We start from the raw sequence: 22,143 nt of genomic DNA on the forward strand, positions 1-22,143 counted from the left end.
AATACGTTTTCGAAAGATATGTTTTTGTCCGTTTACCTAAAGGACTGTAACCGGAATTCCTTCAAATTAAATAAACTTCTATTAGGGCTCTATTTTGCAAACTAAAACATGTATGGACATTGTAAACAAATTTCAATTAGTACTGCCATAAATGGTAATTAGTTTAACAAAGGATCGTTTTCGGCGAATCTTTAAAAAAAAATTAAGGCTTATAATTTACATTTAGAATATCCGCGAGATAGTACCGCAACAAACTTAACCATGTATAAGTGATTTATGTATAACAAGTAATGATTTTCACCAAGATGCTAGGGGTACTTAGTAAAAGAATAAATACATTCGAGTTAAAAATACGACTTTATTTAAAGGAGAGAATATTTGAATAATTCATAACCAACGAGAGCGTCAAGTCACGCGAAAATGTATCGCTAAGATTGAATTATTTTTAGTTCGAGTCTCAAAGTTTAGTTACATACAATGCAGTAGTCACTGAATGTAGTAATAGTTGAAGTTTTCCTTTCATATACTAAACAGTATGATGAATGTTTTTCAAATATCCTTTTTACATGTTGAGTGAGTCTGTTGAAAATTAAAAAATATATAAATTTGCATGTCGTAAAAGAGTATCTGTGATTTGCTGTTAAACATAATATTCTTGATGTTGACTGTTTCAAAGTTGTTTCCAATTAGGTTGTATCTATCCTTTTTAGCGAATTTCCCTTTGGAGAAGAAGCTATTGCCATCGGTGGCACGGGAAGACCCAGACCCGGGACCAATTTACATTTAATTTTGATGTACCCAGAGGTCAAAAAAGCTATTCGTTCAAATTCGTATGTCCGTAAACACGTTATCCCGAGTAATTTTTGCCCGACTTTGATGAAATTACCTAAGACGTACCCAAAGGTTATTACGAGTGCGCCTTAAAGATCAACTGACTTAATAGATATGATTATGAGGTTTTGTATTTTTATTCAACACAACTAAAGAGATTTTTCCATTATAAAACTGAGGGATGGATACTAAGGTCTAAAGATTAACTCATTTAAGTATACACTGAGGAGTGTTATAGTTATATCCAACTACTAGCAGTTGCTAGCTCCGTACAACAAACTGTATGGCATGGGCCATAGCTAGACTAACTCACTTAAAAGATGAAATTGTGGTGTACTATCCTTACCCATAACCCGTAAAATATCAAACTATGCAAAATTAAGGTCAACCCAAGATGGATGAATTATTCATATTTTCGCACAGATTGATAATTTACACAGGATTTTATGTTACAAAGTTACAATTACTGTATTATTATGATCTGCAACTGCTAGTTTAACCTTCTCATCTCCACAAGCATTACAATAATAAGGAAAAAATGTTGAACCTTTGTATTGAAATGCCGAAGCAATGAGTATGAAAAGAAACAAAGAGGGTTTTGTATTGTTTTTACATAATAGTGGCAGCTTTTTCTGACGATGCGGATGTTCAATATGTAAAACATTTTTGACAAGATTAGTTATTTACTTGGATTTTCTAAGCTGGACTAGTTTACATTACATTTTAAACTAAACAGGCTATATTTAAGCCAAATAGACAAGAATAACATGCGTAAAAATGTATTAAATATAATTAATTGATATTATTGATTTAAATAACTGGTAGGCCTAGGTTGTAAGGAATAACACACAACAAGCAATATTAATATGGTTATTTAAAAATAATTCAACTCTTTTGAAGGACTCTAAAGATTTCGAATCATTGATTTATCAATTCAGAAAAATAATTTCGAAATACCTAACATCCAACAAATAATCTAGTCTGTTTTGACCTTTTTTTCTCTCATACAACAAAAAAGTTTCTTATTACAAAAATAATACCAAAAACTTAAGTGTTTATAGTTGGAGATTTTAAATCATTTTTTAAGTCTGACGCAACTTAATGTGTTTTGTAACTTGAAGTATTTTACTAAAAATAAAACACCCATCCAGTATGCTTCAAGCACGTGCATTTCAAGCGATCTTTAAAAAGGAAAAAATGCTAAAATTCGTTATTTAAAATATTTGACAATCCAATATATCAGACAAGCGTGTCTTTTGTAGTATCCCAACAATATAATGTAGAGAAAATATTTGTAAAAGACTAATAATCTCAATTTTACCAAATTACTTTAATTTTTGTGGTCAACTATTTTTTTTCCACCCCATATAACTTATTCTGAGACATTTAAATGTTCATTATTGCTTAATAATGTTGAACGTAACTTAATTTCTGTTGCAAGCTACAGTTTGGTCGGTGAAACCCGATCCATACCGCTTGAACCCAATCATTTATTCAATTACATATACTTGTAATTTTTCACACATAACCGTATTACGAGACGTTTAAAAAAGTTTCAAAAATCTTCAACTAGTTTTTAAACTGTCATTTAATTGTCGCGAAGACACTGTTTGGACGGTAGACCCCGATCTACCCCGCTTGAACCCGACAGAATTTCTTCCAGTGATAAGAATGGCTGGAATCGATTAGGGCGCGGCATAGCCCTCCCCCTTAATTAACTGCTCTCCCTCCCACCCTTTCGCGCCAAAATGTTGTTATTTCCCGGCAAAACCCCTCTCATTGACTGTAGTCTACTTTTACACCCTGAATACAAACGGGCGTAATCACCTGCTTAGTGTAAACGGAGGGGGGGGGGGATACCCAGTAGGGGACATATGAAGTCAAATTGTGTCTAGAAAAATATTAATTGGATCCAATATTTGTGTGGAAACATATTTTACATATTTTTACAATAACAAAATAGATTCTTAGAAAAAAAAACAAATCAATGGAATTTTTTTGATTTTACATATTTTTGCACCATGAAAATTCTAACACATCGCTGTATTATGTTTTAATGTTTAAATGTAAAATGTTTTACGGTTCATTAACACTTTTCAATAAGTTCTTGGGATTTTTATTTTAATCAACTTTTTGAATACAATAAAAAATACCCCCGCCGCAGCAAACCTGCAGACTTAGCGAATTTCCATTTGCCTGATTGGATTTAAACTAAAATGTCTCCTTAAAAATATCACATTTATTCCCTATTAAAACAGAATTAGTTTAATGAGTACTTAGGTTTGCTGCAACAGGGAGGGTAAAAAAGTTTTTTTTATGTATAATATTAAAAGGTACTGTGGTTTAGTAAGAAATTTATGTATTTTCCAACTTTTATCAAACTATGTTCATAAACAAGCAAACTACAACAGTTGACTTATTGTCCATAAGAATAACATGGGAATTTTAAAATTACAATTTTTTTGAATTTTCTCCGTAACAATTAGGCGCATAATAATGCTTCAATATACTAAATTATTTGTTTTTTTAAGCTCTACAAAATGGTTTAAAAAGAAATTGTGAAATTTTGTGTTTTTAGGGTCAAAAATGGGAAAAACCTATTTTTACCCCATAAAACCCCCCATAAACCCCCGTTCCCATAGTCCGATCACGCTGGTTTGCGAACTCATTCAAGTTTATCCCGCCTTACACCTTCTAACCAAATTTTATCAAAATCGGACAAAAATTACTCAAGTTATCGTGCGGATGGACACACACACATATATATATATATATATATAGATATATATAAAAATTTGAACGAATGGTGTTTTTGGCCTCTGGGGACATCAAAATGAAAAAGTAAATCGGTCCCGGGCTTAGGTCTTACCATGAGACCTACGGTAATAGCTACTTCCCTATAGGGAAATTCGCTAAAATTAAATGTAAAATTGAATTCAAAATTATGTTAAATGTACATTATTTCTCCATTAAAAAGATATTTGATTTATTTACAATGTCAAGGAAACGCTGTATATGGGTTAACATACCGTATTGCGTTAACGAATAAAGATTTAGGTGAGACATATTTATTATTGGGTAGTGATCACTTTTAAGGAATATTAACAAAATTAATGATATCTTTAGATAAGAGAAATAATTTAACCTTTTTAGCGAATTTCCCTTTTGGGGAAGAGGCTATTGGGTGGCAACAAGACTGGGTCATGGGAATGGGGTTTTAAAATTTACAAAATATTGTTTTTTTTTTCAAATTTTACCTTTACAACATAACATGCGCAGTTTTCATCACAACCACCTTGTAGAACTAAAAAGTCATATAATTTATTATTTTGAAGCTTTGTTGTACAATTAAAGGTTACGTCAAAAATAAAAATAAAAATTTGACAGTATATGTAAAATTCCCTAAAAGAAATAAAAGCAGGTGAATAAATTAGTGGAGTGTCTGTGTAAGTGTTTTGATATATTTATCACAATATATTATTATTAATTTCTTTGAGATTTAAAAACGGATCCAAAAATTCTTTAGGCAAATTTGCCTCAGTATCTTCGCTAAGGGTGAAAATTAGCTAAATGAAGGGGTGGAGCTGGGTCTTTGGGTATGCTTGAAGACTTAATGTGGCGGCATTGTCTGTCTACTCAAGGGAGGTAAGGGACTTAGGCAGCCAAACTTTAGATGATGGAGGGGATGGGGTGTAAAAGATTGAGAATATGAGCTGGTGTAAAATACTTAAAGCTATATAAAAAGTTGAAAAATTGAAAAAAAACGTTACGGTAACAAAACTACTTACCATAACAGCGTTCATTTTAATATCCATCATATTTTTTACTTCTGCAGCCAATTCTCTGATGAGGATGAGGCCGTCTTTTCTGGCCACTTCTGCTTCTTTGTCGTGGTATTTCTGTAAACAGACAAAAAATCAAATACATGTCTTTGAATTTTTTCCGTTCCTTCAAAATGTAATTCTGTATGAAGAATCAGTGGAATATGGACTATTTAAACATATTATTTATACTTGTTCATACATGGTAGTCAAAAGTTAAGAAAATAAATAACAGATACATATAAAACACATTTTTAAAGACACCTCTTAGTAATATGCAGTTTTCAAACTTTAATACTCATTACCCATACAGAATTAAGTATAATTTTTATTGGGGCTGTGATGTTTACATAATCCTTAAAGATTGGACAATGTACAGTGCTAACATTTCTTTACCAAGTTTGTACGATTTCCGTAGATAATGTCAAATGTAGATTTGAAAGCACAATTTAGGATAATAAATTAGACTAGTGAACCTGTGCGGCTCAATGCTCCGCAAAATAACATATGAATTTAGAAAACAAATTCATCGTATTATATATTGACTCGACGTCGAAAATTAAATACAGTAAGTAATAATGAAGCCTTGGAAGGGAAGCAGTCCAGCCATTTTCTAGCTGTATGTGTATTATATTTAGTAAATTAATTAGTGTTCAAGTTTAAGTATGTTATAGACAGTGAGCAAGGTTATAGGGTAGTTATGTTTTAAAGATTTTTATAACACATTTAACAAAACATTTTACCATATCAAACCAATAGGCCTATGTAGCATTTTTTAAGGGTCATAAAAATGCTGCTTGAAGAAATCACACTTTTAAAAATAAACACTAAAAAAACAATATTTTTATCACAAAAGCACTTCCATGAATACTACGATTTTAGCCTTAAAGTCACCTTCAGGAAGATTACCCTGGTCAGAGTTTTCCGTAACGAATATACTTATCCTATTAAAAGATGTAGCCTTACTTAAAACAACATATAATATAGTTGCTCATGACTGAAATTGGTCTGGGTAAGAACAGCGCTGCAAATGTCAAAGGTTATTAGCATCTTTCCATTTTAAAAGGTAGCTTTGTTTCAGACGGGCAAATTTTTATCCTCGAAATCAAAATATGTCCCCACTCACTTGTTTCAGTTAAGACTTTACATTCTATTACGTTGTTAACCATTCTGATCACATGAAGCCTTGTGCCATTAATAGGGCCCTTTTTGATGTATTAATATTCCTCACCAATAAAACCACTGCCTCGTTTTATTCGTCTAATCTGTGTCTTGGCAATCCACTGACCTATATATTTAAAAACTCGGTTGGATTTTCTAGATGGGTGTCTCCGCCTTCATCTGCTTTCAAGGACCCACTCTTCTTCCCCTTGGTAAACTGACAATTAATTACCTGACTTGTCAAGTTCATGTAATAATTCATTAATACTGTTAGTTTATAGAGAAAATTTGATAAAAGTTACTTGGCTTGGTGCTTTCATAACTGCAAACTCAAAATACACCCACAAGTAAAAAAATCAAGATATTGGTTAAAAAAAAAAAAAAACTATGTTTGTGTAATAACATTATTCACATAAAGTAGATGATTTGTTTGATTTGTCGATCAGCTGTTTAGTTTCAAATGAATTAATAATGTCAAAGATTTGTGATTTAAATACATAAATTATTATAGTTAAGTTTTCTAAATCATGGTAACTTATTCTCCACTAAATTTTACTATTCCCAGCATTAAAATAAAGTAGTAAGATCCATTATGGGTAAACTTTAAGGTACACAATCCTTGATTGAAATGTAGTAGGTATACATTAAGAGTCATAATACACAGCAATTATTATGTAGTAGACTTTGACTATTTTCAAGTAACAAACATATGTTTCTGTAAATAAAAATTATCTCCCATGTTATCCTTATGGAGAAATACGAAACTTTTAAGGGCTCCAGGGCCTCAATCTCTCATTATTTCCCTAAAAAGAAAGTTTCCTGCACAACTTCACGTTACCTTCTTTCCAATGACACCAAAAACATGTCAATCGGTTCAGTAGTTTCGGAGGAGTAATTGTCACAAAAAACCTGCTTGCGTATTAAATAAGTACGAGAGGTCGTCCAGTGGTCGAAACTCGACCAAAAATATGTAATGTACTGTACTCACTTCTCTATTTTCACCCCACACTGTAAATAAAACATGTGATTGGAGTTTCTTCCATTTGTTTTGATTTTCTGTTTATATTTCGTTGTTATTTCGTCACCAGCATGGCAACGCATAAGATCCATGTTAATTTTTTCAAATTTTTAAACTAATTTTTTGTGCTTATCTTTGAGCCTATTTAAATTTATAAAGGGATTCTGCACACCTACAGCAAAATTTCTTTCTAACGGTATGCGCAGATTTACCCCACGATGCACACAAGCTGAGAAAAAAGGTTTTAAAGAAACATGCTTGCCTATTAATATATAGATAGATAGATACTCTCAATACAGGTGAAATTATTGCAATAGTTAATACATTTATCTGCCTTGTTACAGTGATAAACCAATACTGTATAAGATTATTATTATGAGTGCCATACGTTGGCCACAACAGGTGGGTACATGAGTGGTAAAAGTGGTCACCCATGAATCAAAAGGTCGCCGGTCCGATCCTGAGAAAAGTCAGTAGCTTTTTGATGGTTCAAAACCAGACCCAGCTGTCCCTGATCATTGGGCTTTAAATAAATGATCCTGGCTGATAAACTCGCTGGTCTTAGTCAGTAACAAAGCTAAAAAGGTCATCTCACACCATTTTACATTCATCCTTTACTCATATTTGGGTTTTTAAATACTAGGTGGCGTTCCCATCTCAAATAATTGATCTCAAAACGATTCGTAGTAGTGCATATTTTACCATTTTAGTGCATAACTATTGTTTGTATAAAACGTATTTTGTTTTAAATCACAACTTTTCAATATAAAAATCTCTATTACTCTCATTAAGTAACTTTTAATATGAATATTGTCACAAAACATGTATGGATATTAATAATTGCAAAAACGATGGTTACACTTTTAACCATGATACCTCACCCTGATGATGAAAACTTCAGGATTTAATTTCGAAGAAAAGAGACAGCGAGTTAGAGATCCGTGAGGGAGAAGGGGGTGATACGGTCCTGGAGAGAGAATAGAGGGGGAAGGGAGGGGGATAATCTGGTAGGTGATGAAAAAATGCACCACTGCAAATCTTAAGAAACAAGACGTTTTATCAGGTTAGTCTAGCTCTGGGATCCAGTTTCATTAAAATGGATTTAAAAGCAGCTGGATTAAAAATCTTTGTGAAAACCTGAAATAAACTACTCGAGTTTCGTTTATTTATTACACAAATTTGTGTAATAAATAAACGAAACTCGAGTAGTTTATTTCAGGTTTTGGCAAAGATTTTTAATCCAGCTGCTTTTAAATCCATTTTATGGGTACCCATTTTAACCATTTATGGGTTCGAATTAAATTGAAAGCTTAGTAATTTTATCCTTTATACTTTGTTTATGCAGAAGTAGTAATCTATACTTATTTAATACGCAAGCAGATTTGTTGTGACAATTACTCCTGCGAAACTACTGAACCGATTGTCATGTTTTCGGTGTCATTGGAAAGAGCGTAACGTGAAGTTGTGCAGGAAACTTTCTTTTTAGAGAAATAATGAGAGAGTGAGACCCTGGACATGGTGGAAGGCACTGGATCCCTTTAAAGTTTCGTATTTCTCCATAGGATTAACATTGAAAAGAAAAATTGTTATGAAACTCCAGCTGTTGTCAGGAATCAAAAGTGAAAAGAAGAGAATATGTTAATAGTAAACAGTCAATAAGTTTGCTAATTTAACAGTTTGCTACAAAAATTTGCTGACTTAGTTGAAATTCGTTTTAAAATAACGCTTGTAATACTTAGAAATTGCTCGAATTCGAGCAACAGGGACACTAGTTGTAATAAATGAAACAACACTGTAGTATATGCAGGGTGAGGCAATGAAAGCACACCAAAGTATATACAGGACAAATGTAATATTATTCACACTATATAAATAGCATCAAATACGGCTTATCTGTATTTCAACTTGACGGAGTCATTTTCCATATGTTGAAAACAACGTCCTTCAAGTGTCATCATTGTCCTACTTGACACTCTAGCTGTGTGAAAATTCCATCACTCGTCCAAGTAGTGATATCTCGTCCAGCGCATATTAGTTGATTAAACACATCAATTCGTGCCATCTCGTCTACTCAAAAAATTTACATGAAGAAGGTAGTCCGACCTGGAGCGGAGTTCCGCGGAGGAACTGGGGCAGTATGGGGTGAGGTCAGGGGGTCTACGAGTCATGTAATATTGTAACCTCCGCCCCAACAACTCTTCTGGCGCGACGCTTTAACTCTTCCTTATTAGATATTTCCACCTTTTAAAAGCATCCATAACTTCCTAGTCCAATATGCACGGCTCCTTGTTGAACGAAAAGCATAAAGTGTAGCAATTATTTTGAGTAGGTAATTTTAAAAACAGAAAAGGTTAAAAAATTACTTAGATCTCGCAAGAGATTTGAAGCAACGTTGTTTTTTTAACACAAATTCCTTTACCGGATAGCAAATCTATAATATTAAAACGTAACAGGGTTTTTTTCATTTCACGATTCTGAATCAACCACTTGACGGATTTTCATGATTTTTGCGTCGAAAGAAAGATAAGTTTGAGAACTAGGGAGAAAATCTGGCAGTTTTTAAGTAATGTAAACAAAATGTTATCGCTATAAAAAATGACTGAAATTTTAAACGTACTGGCGAAAATGGGTAGTAACATGCAGACTACATTATCATTGACAAAGATCAACATGGACAACCTAATGCGGCTATGAGTGTGAAAGATTCGCAGAACACACAAAAACCCAGATCAGCTTTTGATAAATGATAAAATATTTACAAGAAAAAGAAATGTTGATTATATGGAACTGTTAGGTAGGCTACGTAATCTATAAGTTGAGTCTTTTAAACTCATAGGAAATTATGACTTTTATTCGTTTTTAAATAAGTTATTTGTTTTTAAATAACTACTTTACTTTGCAATTGCTTGATTTCGAGCAACATGTATACTAGTGAATAACAAAATAAACGAAAACAAAATAACAACATGGGTTTATAGATTTAAACGCAGTTACACCAGACACCGGTCCAAGTTGTTGGTTGTATCCATGATGAGAGCTAAGACTTGAAGTATTGTTTAAATTGCCCGCTTAATTGCACTGTACTGTAACTCCACTTTCTTCAGTAACGCGATCTAGCCGATTTTGTTTAAACTATGTGTCGATAACGTAAATTGAATACTTTAACACGTCTAAGACAAAAGTATATGAAAAAAACCTCTACAAATCTTATTAGTGTAAAAAAGTAAAGAATGTATGATAAATAATGGGTGTTTAACATGTCAAATACCGGAGGTAACTATGTTTTTATAAAATCGACGAGAATGAAATAAGTTCTCGCTATGAAGAGGAGTACCAACGTTTCAATATAACCATTGACTATAACCCAAGTATGGTCAACAACTAGTACCAGCGAGGTTGGTCGGTGGATCCTAAGTTTGCCCAATGAACTAACATTCAAAGGGGAAGCTTGGGTGAAATCGACCTTTTGGTAGTGTGCAAATTAATGACGAACATTTTGCTGAGAGATTTAAAAAAGTTTAATACTAAGTTTCTTTATTACTGATATAAATTAATCTGAAATATGGCCCAAGTAAACGTTTGTGGCATGTACATTCCAAATGGTGGCAACAATAAAATTTAAATCTATATATTTAATACGCTAGGCAATTTTTTGTCATAATTGTTTTGGAGTGGTGGTGCTACCAATCACCATGTCCAAGGTGTCGTTAGAAAGGTCTTAGCATGTAGTTTTGCCATCAAACAAAAAAACTTTGGAATTCCATCAGGGCCATGCCCCAGTGGCCTTCAAAGTTCCCATGTTATTCTTAGGGAGAAAATGTTTGTTTACATTTGAACAGATGAATACTTTGAAATAGACACTAATATTTGAAACAGCTGGTTATACTAAAACTTTGCACAAAATCAAAACATAACAAAAAAAAAAACGTTCGACATAATGGAGACTATAAGACGTTGAGCAGGACGGCCAATAGGAGGAGGCCGACGAACTTTAACTGGTAGACGCGAACGAAATACAAATAATACTATTGTCGTTGATAGCCGAATACAGCAAGCACCCTTCCGTGTTGGGTTTAAGGGTGCTCTCCAACAGTCGCCTGAAGATTTCAAGGCCTGGCGCACACGGTCGATTATTCGATCGGCCGATTAAAAAATCGGCCAAAAATAAATCGCCCTTGATTTATGTCTAGGCGCACACGTGGCGATTTTTTAGTCGAAAAATAGATTTTTTTGAGTGCGTTTTAAGCTATCATAAATGGACTTTGTTGAATTAAACTGTGTTTGTGCTCTTCTAATTAGATCAAAGAAAAAAAAGAAGATATTGGGTTTATCCGATAGTAAGTCAGAGACTTTTAAATCGACAGTTTTATAAACTATACACTTCACGTGATGACAGTAATAAGTTATTTAATTACTATAGAATGTCTGTTGAAAGATTCAGTTTTTATTATAACAGCTGTGGCCTTTTTAGCAAAGAAAACACACAACTCACACTGACTGAAGTTCACTGACTCCTGTGTAGAACAACAAGCGACTGGCCGATTTTTTAGTCGAACGTGTGCGCGGACTGATAACAACCTGTACGTTACAGATTTTTGGGCGACAATCGCCTCGCCTACGAATCTGTGGCAAAAGGCCTGGCGCACACGGTCGATTTTTCGATCGGCCGATTTTTTAATCGGCCAAAAATAAATCGCCCTTAATTTATGTCCAGGCGCACACGTGGCGATTTTTTAGTCGAGAAATGGATTTTTTTTAAGTGCGTTTAAGCTATCCTAAAATGGACTTTGTTGAATTAACCTGTGTTTGTGCTCTTCTAATTAGACCAAAGAGAAAAAGAAGACAACTTAAATATTGGGTTCATCCGATAGTAAGTCAGAGACATTTAAATCGACAGTTTTATAAACTATACACTTTTCGTGATTACAGTAAAAAGTTCTTTAATCACTATAGAATGTCTGTTGAAAGTTTCAGTTTTTATTATAACAGCTGTGGCCTTTTTTAGCAAAGAAAACAACACAACTCGCACCGAAGTTCACTGACTCCTGTGGAGAACAACAAGCGACTGGACGATTTTTTAGTCGACCGTGTGCGCGGACTGATAACAATCTGTATGTTACAGATTTTCGGGCGACAATCGCCTCGCCTACGAATCTGTGGCAAAACCCAGATTTTAAAATCGGCGCAATTCTCGATCGCCTGTGTGCGCGCTTCCATTCAAATACATGATGCACAGATCGGCCGATGAAATAGTTGCCTCAAAAAAATCGCTCGTGTGCGCCTAGCCAAACCCAGATTTTAAAATCGGCGCAATTCTCGATCGCCTGTGTGCGCGCTTCCATTCAAATATATGATGCACAGATCGGCCGATGAAATAGTCGCCTCAAAATAATCGCTCGTGTGCGCCTATTAGGACTGTTGGATAATCGCTGCATAAGCTGTTGATTTTTGATGACAAGGAGGCGGGTAGGACTAAATGGGAAACAAAAAAGAGGAGATATTAGGTCCCATTATGTTTAGTTTCAGTGGAGCCTAGATGAGTGGAAAATGCGTTGGGAGCAGTGTTTTATGTTAACGTTTTAAAGGTAAACGTTCGGATATATGCTGTACCTAACATCAGAAAGAGACTGGAATAAGATTGGGAGATGGGCCATTATGAAACGCAGTTTCTCACAGGACATAGAAAATTTCAAAGCGATTTTGTGAAGATTTCACATGGTGGAAGAGGAAGTATGTAGATGTGGAGAAATAAAAACCACGAGTCACGTATTTATAAATTGTTCACTTCAGGAGACAAATAGGAGAGAACATGAATAAGTCTTGGATAAGATAGACCTAAAAATGAGAAAATAAAATTTTAAAGTCATCAGAACTTATGACTGTTATTTGTTTTAAATAACGCCTGTAGTTATACTTAGCAATTGCTCGAATTCGAGCAACAGGTACACTAGTTAATACTTATGATGTCAAACGGGGTGAAGCCCGTGGGTAACAGCTAGTTTTTAATAATTCTTAGTTTTGAAGATGTAGATTGATTAAACATTTTTAGATTTTAAGACCAGTTATGTAGTTATTACATTTTGTATGGTAAACTAGTATAATTAATACATACTAGACATAATGAAACATACTATATAAAAACGTGCAAACAACGGCTTTATAACCTTAAACAGAACCTTGTTGTACAACATTACATAGTTTTATTTAAACAACAGTTTCTCTAAAAATAAACAAAAATCTGTCCACATTTCTAACATGGAAACAAGTTGGTTGAGTTGTAAGTTCAAAGAATTAACTCAGTAATGTAAAAATGATCGATTAAAGTTCGCTAAATACATTTTTCTTTATTACAAATGGAGGTCATTATGCAGACGGTATTTAGGGCGAACAAACACTTCATCTTGGAAATGTATTGTAGGGAGAAGTTAAAAATGCACCGACATTTGCTCCACGTTAATAGAATTGTAGATAAGCTCCATTCAGCCGGTCTTCCAGTGCCTTTATAGCAGAGGAATTGGTTATGTATTCTATAACACAATGAATAATTACAAAAAAAGATACAACATACCCTGTCTTAAAATTTTTCGTGGCTTATATAGTGTAGTTCGTCTGAGGGACTTTTAGTGATCATGTGGGTTTAAACCCAGCAATCGACCAACATAATTTGTTCTATAATATTCCTGCAATCCAGTGTTCTAAAGCTTATGAATTATTCGTTGCTTGAGCCAAAGAATGGTGTAATAATATCAATCACTTATAATATATCCGTAATTGTATCAACTAATACATTTTATACTGACAAGTAAATTATACCTCATTAAAAAGTCGAACGTAGGTCTCACAGTATGAAGAGCATGCAGTGTCTAATACCAGTTAATTAAGTCTCTATTATTTATTCTGTGTCAATTTATAAAATAGTAATGTCGAACAAATAATTTACGGCCTCATAAAACATGTTCCATTAGTTCTTTAGCATTGTCGTAAATTTTGTTTAACATCCCTGATTTGAAACCTTAAATGTACAAAAAACTTATTGTAAATAATTTTAAATAAAAAAATATTTTGTTCCTTTTTTGATACTTTCCTGTTAAAGGGAACATTCATTATTATCGATGATTTTTTCGATATATCGATATTTTTGTTTTCCGATCCATTACAAATTGACAACAACTAACTACTGGTCTTGTTTAGGCTAAAACAGTCTATTATATGGATTAAGAAATGGAACTGTTCTAAGCTAACCGTTTGATAACAGAAAAGGCAGGTTAAACACGGAATTTTTAAATGTTACAGCAAGTTTGGTTAGTTATGTTAGGTTAGTTTTTTAGAACAGTTTCATTTTATTATTGTTTGTTGATACTGAACAATATTTATCGTAGTTGTCAGCTGATATGTTTTAATTTGTTAATATCGATATATCGAGAAAAAAACCATCGATAATAATGAATGTTCCCTTTAACAGGAAAGTACCCATTTTTTTAACATGTTCCAAAATGTCCTCCTAAGTATATTGTTTACACACTTTTGAAAATTAACCATTCATGCTAAAAATCATACAATAACTACTGAAAACACGACAATTATTGTACCACAAACATCTGAAGAGCGAATCTGTGTCAGAATCGTTTACGTTAACACGATAATGTATCGATTGTGCACGGAAGGGCTGTATATAACTCACGTAACGTTTGAGCAGTGCGGTGGTTGGCAAGGTGCCACCTCCCCCTGAAAACAGCCCCAAAATGTGCCCTTAGACATGTCTCGCTGTAATCCCCGGCTTGGGCCTGACCATCTCAAAATCACTCTCCGATACGGGCTGAAGCTGCTTGGAATAATAACGACACCTGTTGTTATCCTTCTTAAAGCTCTCTTGATGTTAAACTTAAAGGGTAAAAGTGTTGACTATGGAACAAGACACACAGAAGTTGTGGTCAGTGTTAGAATATAAGTAAAAAACGTCAGTCGGTAGAGTGTTGATAGAAATTATTGACATATTTAATTGTAAAGTGGTTTAAGTTAATATTTCCGATACATTTTGATAATGCCATTCTATTTAGCGTAGTTACATGAATGGGCGTAAATCTCCAAAGACCGTAGATTTCGACGGATTTCACCTAGTCCTAGTGGTGGGTTTTGCGTGTTTTTATCATATCAAACACGGATGTTAATTTTTGGTCCTTCGAGCCGGATTAATTAATTAATTTAACTTCATTAAAAAATATTTTAATACATTTTCTAATTAATAATATTCTTTTTATTCACTAAATCCAAACATTAACATTCGAATCCAGATTATTACTCAGTACCTTACTTTGGACAACCAGGGAGTAAAGGTATAGCCCAGGGCGTATTTAATGATTTAACGCAGGCAAACATTAGGAAATGGTTATTGCAAACAGAATCTTTTATGCAACATCAACTATCAAAGTCAAAAGAGCTAAAATACTGAAAGTAGAAATTTAGACGGTGCAATATAATTTATCTAATACAAATTTTATTTGGACACCCTCAACTTCTTGCAACTGATTTCATACTATGAATAATTCGTTTCCTCAGTATAAAACATGTTCAAATTAAGTTTTCAAATTTTACACAGCACCAAGTGTTTGTAAATGTAGCAATTTCCTAAACGTTTTACGTGTTATTCAGCATCCGAGTTTGAAAGTTCACTTCACGTAGTCTACTTATTGTTTTGTTCGCGCTGCATTGCACTGTTCATTTCCGGGACCATCTTGTAAAATAGCTTTCAAGATCAGCTGATTTTAATAATCATCCTTTAAGTGAAGGCACATTTTAAGGAATTATTTACAGGGTGAATGCAGTACATGAGTTCGATTGTTACTAGACGACTTTAGTGAATGGAATATTAAAAGGATTTAGTAAAATTAGGTTTTCTGGTTCAGAAAGTTTTCCTGTCATTTTATTTGACAGAAACGCCGGATGATGGTGGACACGCAGCTCAAATATGTAGAACAGTGGGATTTGAGCCTGATGACCTCAAAAACTGATTGCGAGAAATAGCTAGACTGGTCTCAAACAAATTAAAATTAAACCTGTGGTTAAAGAGAGGAATTCAATGAAAGTTGCGAGGTTTGAGAACCTACATCACCCCCATAATACTAATGAAAGATGGTTTCAGTTGTCGTAATAATATAACAAAACAACCATACTATATATCCTACATTTTGCAACATGGTAAAATATTTTCACTTCTTTATTCACCTAAAAATAAGGTGCAATATTCAATCAATATTGTACATGTTTGGCATCAAACTTTCAGCTACTAAGCCTGTAGGTTTGAGGCAAGGGGTTTCCTATAAGTTGTTACGGACAGATATTTCAATAACTCCCAAGTTCTAGAGCCTCCAAGCAAACTCTCGTAATAAAAAAACTTAGAATGCAATAAAAGTCAGACATTTCTACCAAAGACAGATTATGACAATGCCAGGGAATGTAACCCTGGTTCTTCTCCACTGATTTTGGGCCTGTGGTATTTATACAAACATAATTAATGTTTAACAAAGTAAAGTCATTTTCAGTAAAAAAATCTATAATTTACTACCAGGTTAAAATGATACTATTTATGTTACGGTAACTTTTGTTTGTGTAACGGATTTCACACGTTGTACCCTAGATCCATGCGGCAACTTAAAAAAAGCACTAATATCACATGTTTCAAATTCGTTAAACAATGTTAAACATTACCTTTACTTTTTGTGGATTTAAAAACAGTCATAATAGTCCATGTACATTCTAGGAGACAGAGCTTAGTCTGAGTGAATAATGTTTTATTCATAAAACAAGAATGTTTTATGTATTAAACACGAATGATATATGTATTTTCATTCTGATTACGATAGTTTATATTCTTTATAAGTTTAGGATTGCTTTTACGATTTGTATGGTTTTTTATCGACAAAACTGTGATGAAACTATTAAATCAAACTGGTCCAAGTAGATGATAGTACAATATGACTAATTGAGAAATTTAAGTCTATGTAAAAAATACTATGTGATCCATGAAAACCAAAAAGTATAATATTAAATATAGATTGCCATGAGCTGTATGGGCTATAATTAACAGCTGTGTCTAAGGAATATCGGCCTTGGTCATTAAGAAGACTACAAGATCGTGCCACTCATCCTACAGTCATCTCCATTCATACTTGGCTTAAAATACCTACTTTGTATGGTTGGAATTTAATAAAAAAGTATTAAAGTATTAAAGATATCTTTTTTTCAAAAGGTTTCGTGATTTCAACAAAAAACCAATGAAATAAGGTATGATCATATTCCACCAGTAATCATATTGGTACTAAACCAGCAGATGGCATATTTTGTTGGTTGATGTTTGATTTACATTGATGACATTTTTTTGTTAATGAGGAGGATATATGTCATTAACTATTTGGTATTATTTTTCTTTCTCCCTTGTCATGAGGTTAATTTTTATCCTCTATCAAATAATTACACTTTTAAGTCAGCTTTTAATAAGCTATAAGAATTAAATTATGTGGTTATAGTATTTTTTTTCAAATGTTTATCATTGATGCTTGCATATCGTACTAAGTAGCCTAATAATTTTGACCACATACTAGAAATGAAGAAAAACACTTACAGATCAAGATTTGTAATTGCATTTTGTTACTAAAATCAATGGTAGATGTGTAACTATTTCATACATAACGAACAATCTTTTTTCTTCTGCGTTCTCTTTCCATTACAAACACAAAGCACGAGTATAACTGCAATAAGGTTACACTCTTGAGTCAACCCCGTACGAAGGCCGGATACTCTGCTAGTATTAAGCACTTTTATAAGCTAGTTTAATTATATTATATTATAATGTATGCTCAAGGGATGGAAAAGCGAAAAAACTCAAAATCAACTTGCTAGCGACCTTTTAAATCCTGTTTTGACTTCATAGAAAACATTTAACGTAGATTTAAGATTACGCTTTATGTTCATTTTGTCAACTGAATAGCATACTATAAAATCTAGATAGCAGTTTTATCATTATCAATTATACTTCTAAGCTAGTAAAATAAAACACTTATAAATAAACTTACCCGTTGTATCTCGTTCATTTTGGTGAATTGTCTCCCGAATTCCCATAAATCGACTCCAAATTTGAGAGCCCAATTTTTCACTCTGAAAAATAAAAATATTTATGAGACATATATACTTGCTATTAGGAAAGTTTGGCATGACTACAATTAACCTAATATTATTGTTAACTTCACAAATAAACTATAAGTAGAATAAAGAGGTAGTCAAACTAATTAAAAACCTTGATCAATGCGCATATGCGTTGATATAAATACGTCAAGCGCACACAACGTGGTTTAATTTGATTGAACATCTCACCCTGGCCTTTGCTCGGTGAGATCGTGGTAATTAAATCATCGATTTCCCACCAGTTTCTGCACGATGATGCCTTGATCCTGTATTCACGACCCAAATAATATTACCTCTCTTATATGTATATATATATTGCATACGGTTTGTGCTATAATTATAACGAAATACGTTGGATTAGATTCAGCGTGGGTTAAACATACTTTATAATATCGTTATATTTTGTTTTGGATACTGAATTAGACATCCTTTCTTAATGGAACAGCTGTGCCAGTTGGTAACACCTTAACACAGCTGATTGACAACAATACAGTTTTGATTCAATTCAATAACAAATCAGAAATGGTGAGTTTACAAGAGAGAAATCACAGTGTGTTTTGTGGTTTCGCAGTTTGATGAGCGAGTTTAATAGGGAAGGTTAACAGTCACAATTGTAGAATTTAAGGGAATGAAAACCCCAGGATCGTGATTGAAAAATAAAGGGACAGTTCAAAACTAATTCTTTGGTGCTGTGTAATGCATGATAGGCCATTTTTCTCTGCAGAAGAAAATGTGAATAGGTTTGTTTACTAGGATATGTTGGAGTTGTATGTTGTCCCTCAATTAGAACTGCAACCTATGATAATTTTCCAGCAAGATGGCGTCCGCCTCATTGGGCTAAATATGTGAGGGCTTTTTTAAATCTCCACTTCCCCGGACGTTGGATCGTGCGTGATGGCCCGACGAAATGGCCAACTCCTTCCGCCGAAGTAACCCCCATGGATTTATTTTTGTGGGGATTTGTCAAGGACACTGTAAATTCTTCCCCAGTTCCTTATTTACAAACACTGAGGGAGAGAATCAGAAATTTTGTGGCGTCTGTAACTCAAGGAAATGCGAACTAAAACCTGGGATGAACTGAAAATACGACAAGTAGATCTGTAGGTCACTGGAGGCGCACACGTACATGTGTATTACGTTTTTAAACAGTTATAAAATCTTAAGAAGTTGCCTGTTATATCTGTTAATAGATCTTTATCCTACTATCACTCGTTTTCATACTATGCGGTTTCCTTATCAGGCCAAGACTTTATGGAAATCCTGTATATAGACGTACCGAACACTCTACAAACCCTAAACTCAAAAGTCCTAACATATACATATGTAAAATAAATACCCCTGAGTATCAGATTTGACCCAACAACATATTGACTTCTGTACCCAATAGGCAATGGTATCAGTTAATTCTGACACATTAGGACAAAATGGCGGGATAATAATACCTTTTCAATACCTTGAAATATGATTGCTAATTTTGTTGTTTTTCCGCAATTTCGTTTGGATCGGTCAGAATTGATTGGGACTCGGGGCAACACCTTTACATATGTGTTAGTCACGACTGTAGAATTTCAAGTCTGTAGTGCGCTCTATACGTCGGTCATATCAATTCAAAAATAGGGACCTCTTTGTGGGACACCCGGTATCTGCGGTAAACCTGCAGAATAAGCGAATTTATATTTTACTTAATATATTTTCACTTAAACACTTCCTATTGAATTGCCAAATTTATTTCCTACTTAAGTTATATTAATTGTAATGAGTAATTAGGTTTGTGGCTACAGGGATGGTGAAAAGCGCTGTGTGTTTTTTTAGACAATAGCTAAGCATAGACTAAACAAATTTGCCAAATTTGATCAAAACAACAAAAACAAGCAAAAAGCAACAGTTTAATTATTAGCCATGAGAATTTAAATTAACACTTTTTTTATTTTCTCCTTACCCGTTATAAATACATAAACACTTTAGTACACTTGTTATTTGTTTTGTAGGCTCTACACAACAGTTTGGAAATGAATTACAAAATGTTATGTTTTGGGGAGTTAAAATGGGAAAACAAATTTTCAAACAATCTCAAAACCATAGTTCACGAACTCGTCGAGATTATAGGTACGTTTGTACCCAATTTCATCAAAATCGGATCATTTTTACTCGAGCTATCATGCTAATGGACAAACACACACACACACGAACTGGTGGTGTTTATGGTCTCTGGGAAAATGGAAACGAAAAAGTAAATTGTTCCCTGGTCTAGGTCTTACCACAAGTCCTACAGCTACATAGGAAATGCGCAAAAATGCAGTTTCTAATATCAAAACACGAAAGTCACTCTAAAAACTGATGTTGCATCACTCATAAATATTATAAATATCAAATCTAAATTCAGCTTTCATGTTTCCGAACGTTTGCATGCGTAACTCTACTTCAGACCCAATCCAAACAAACCTAACATCCAACTTCGACATCAAATACGAGATATTACGTTCAGTTGATATCGTGATTTCTGTTATTCACCAAGGGTAGAAGGGGAGATAGTGCAATTTATGCTGATATGATGGGATGTGGACACGTGAAATTACAGAAAATTGTACCTACAATCTTAAGATATATCTTTTGTATACGGTGTTTTATGGCGTTGTAATTTAAAAATGTGCACAAAAAAATGTTAAAACACTAGTGTTGGTTTGAAGAAAGAGAAAAATACACCATTTTACTGAATTTAACCAGTTTCAAACATAACTGAGTACGCTGTTAACAAATATTTAGTCGCTTTTGAGGATATAACATTTCTTGTTTTAGCAACGGCTTGCGAAGGCATCTTCTTAACATATACATAAATCTATTTATTTTGCAATAAACATAATGCAACTTATGTATATTGTAGACTAAATATTATTATATATATAGGCCTATTGTACAAGTTATAGTAAAAAATAAATACTAAGTTAATTCGCATCTGAACAAAATATTGGTTTGGAAATAAAAATGTTTATAAAGGATAAGTTTTTTAAATAAATAGTCAATTTAGAAATTATGGCTAGTATCTCTCCTTAATCCCATATTAATTTTAACTCATGATAGTGAAAAATTTAACAAGGCTCTATAAAATAAATAAAATGGTCAGATTGATAGAAAATACTTTGTTTAAGTTGTTAAATACTTGTTAAAGTTTTTCAATGTTCGATAACAGAATTTAATTTGAGTTAAACACCACACAAATTTGAATTTAATTTTTATTTTTTATTTTTTATTTTATTTTTTACTTTAATATGGTCTTTTTAATCTTAAAGACCTTTGGCATGTTCTTTTTTCCATATTTGATTATATTTATAATCCTGAATATATTGTTTTAATAAAACTAAAACAAAAACAAAAGAGCAGATGCCACCCTACAAACGAACAACATGAATTTATGGAGTTTTCTAGCAGTAAACTTTGTGCTATACGACACAGTTTTCTTTTATTAGAGTTCGTTTATAGCATGTTTCCCTTCATAAAGCATATCTTTATAACACCCCTTTATAGTAGGACTAACAGCGCTATCTTATCTTTTATAAATTATCAAATGTTTGCTGACAAAATGTATGTGTAGTTGGGGTGGTTTTGTTTAGCTTAAAAATTCCGGTGGTGTTTGGTATACTATTGTTATGTTTGCGGGAGATAATTCATAAAAGGTTTGGGGAGTGAATTCCAACGAAAAATTAAAATGGGTGGTGAGAAAGTGGTGTTTAAAAGATGGTGGGATGAATACGGTTGTGTGGATTTAAAGTAGAACTTTAAGTAAATGGGAATATTAAACAAAGTTTAGAATAATTTAAACTGCTCGAGAAATATTTTATGGTATTATGTTGTTACAGATATTTATTTTATACTAGTTGCTCTGCCTGTGCTTCGCTACGTGGTAAAAATTCAGAAAATAATAATTCGGGTTTTTAAATCTACTGTAAGAAACAGTTACAACACACTTAACAGGAAAAATATTGGGAAAGCTCAATCGTACTTATTTATTATTTAAATGGAGATCTCTTTATGTATTACCAGCATTTTAAACTCATAGGTTCAGGCAACCTAAACACTCCAGATACTTCTATTATTTCTTCTAGGTTTCAAAATACACTTGACACCATGTTTTAGTTA

General features: G+C 33.2%; 1 protein-coding gene across 3 annotated transcripts in view; it reads right to left on the bottom strand.

Annotated features, from left to right (window-relative positions):
* The window catches only part of LOC128996270 (voltage-dependent calcium channel subunit alpha-2/delta-3-like), a 95,737-nt gene that overhangs the window by 58,687 nt on the left and 14,907 nt on the right, over positions 1-22,143 (bottom strand). For all 3 annotated transcript variants that reach the window (XM_054421474.1, XM_054421475.1, XM_054421473.1), the window contains exons 2-3: positions 17,901-17,982; positions 4,620-4,730 (exon numbers count right to left, since the gene is read on the bottom strand). In XM_054421474.1, the coding sequence (XP_054277449.1) occupies positions 4,620-4,730; positions 17,901-17,982 (193 nt within the window). The remainder of the gene's footprint in view (positions 1-4,619; positions 4,731-17,900; positions 17,983-22,143) is intronic.

This window comes from Macrosteles quadrilineatus, unplaced genomic scaffold (assembly GCF_028750875.1).
Source record: "Macrosteles quadrilineatus isolate MER2022 unplaced genomic scaffold, UCM_ALF_1.0 Scaffold_6__1_contigs__length_79288215, whole genome shotgun sequence".
NCBI lineage: Eukaryota > Metazoa > Arthropoda > Insecta > Hemiptera > Cicadellidae > Macrosteles > Macrosteles quadrilineatus.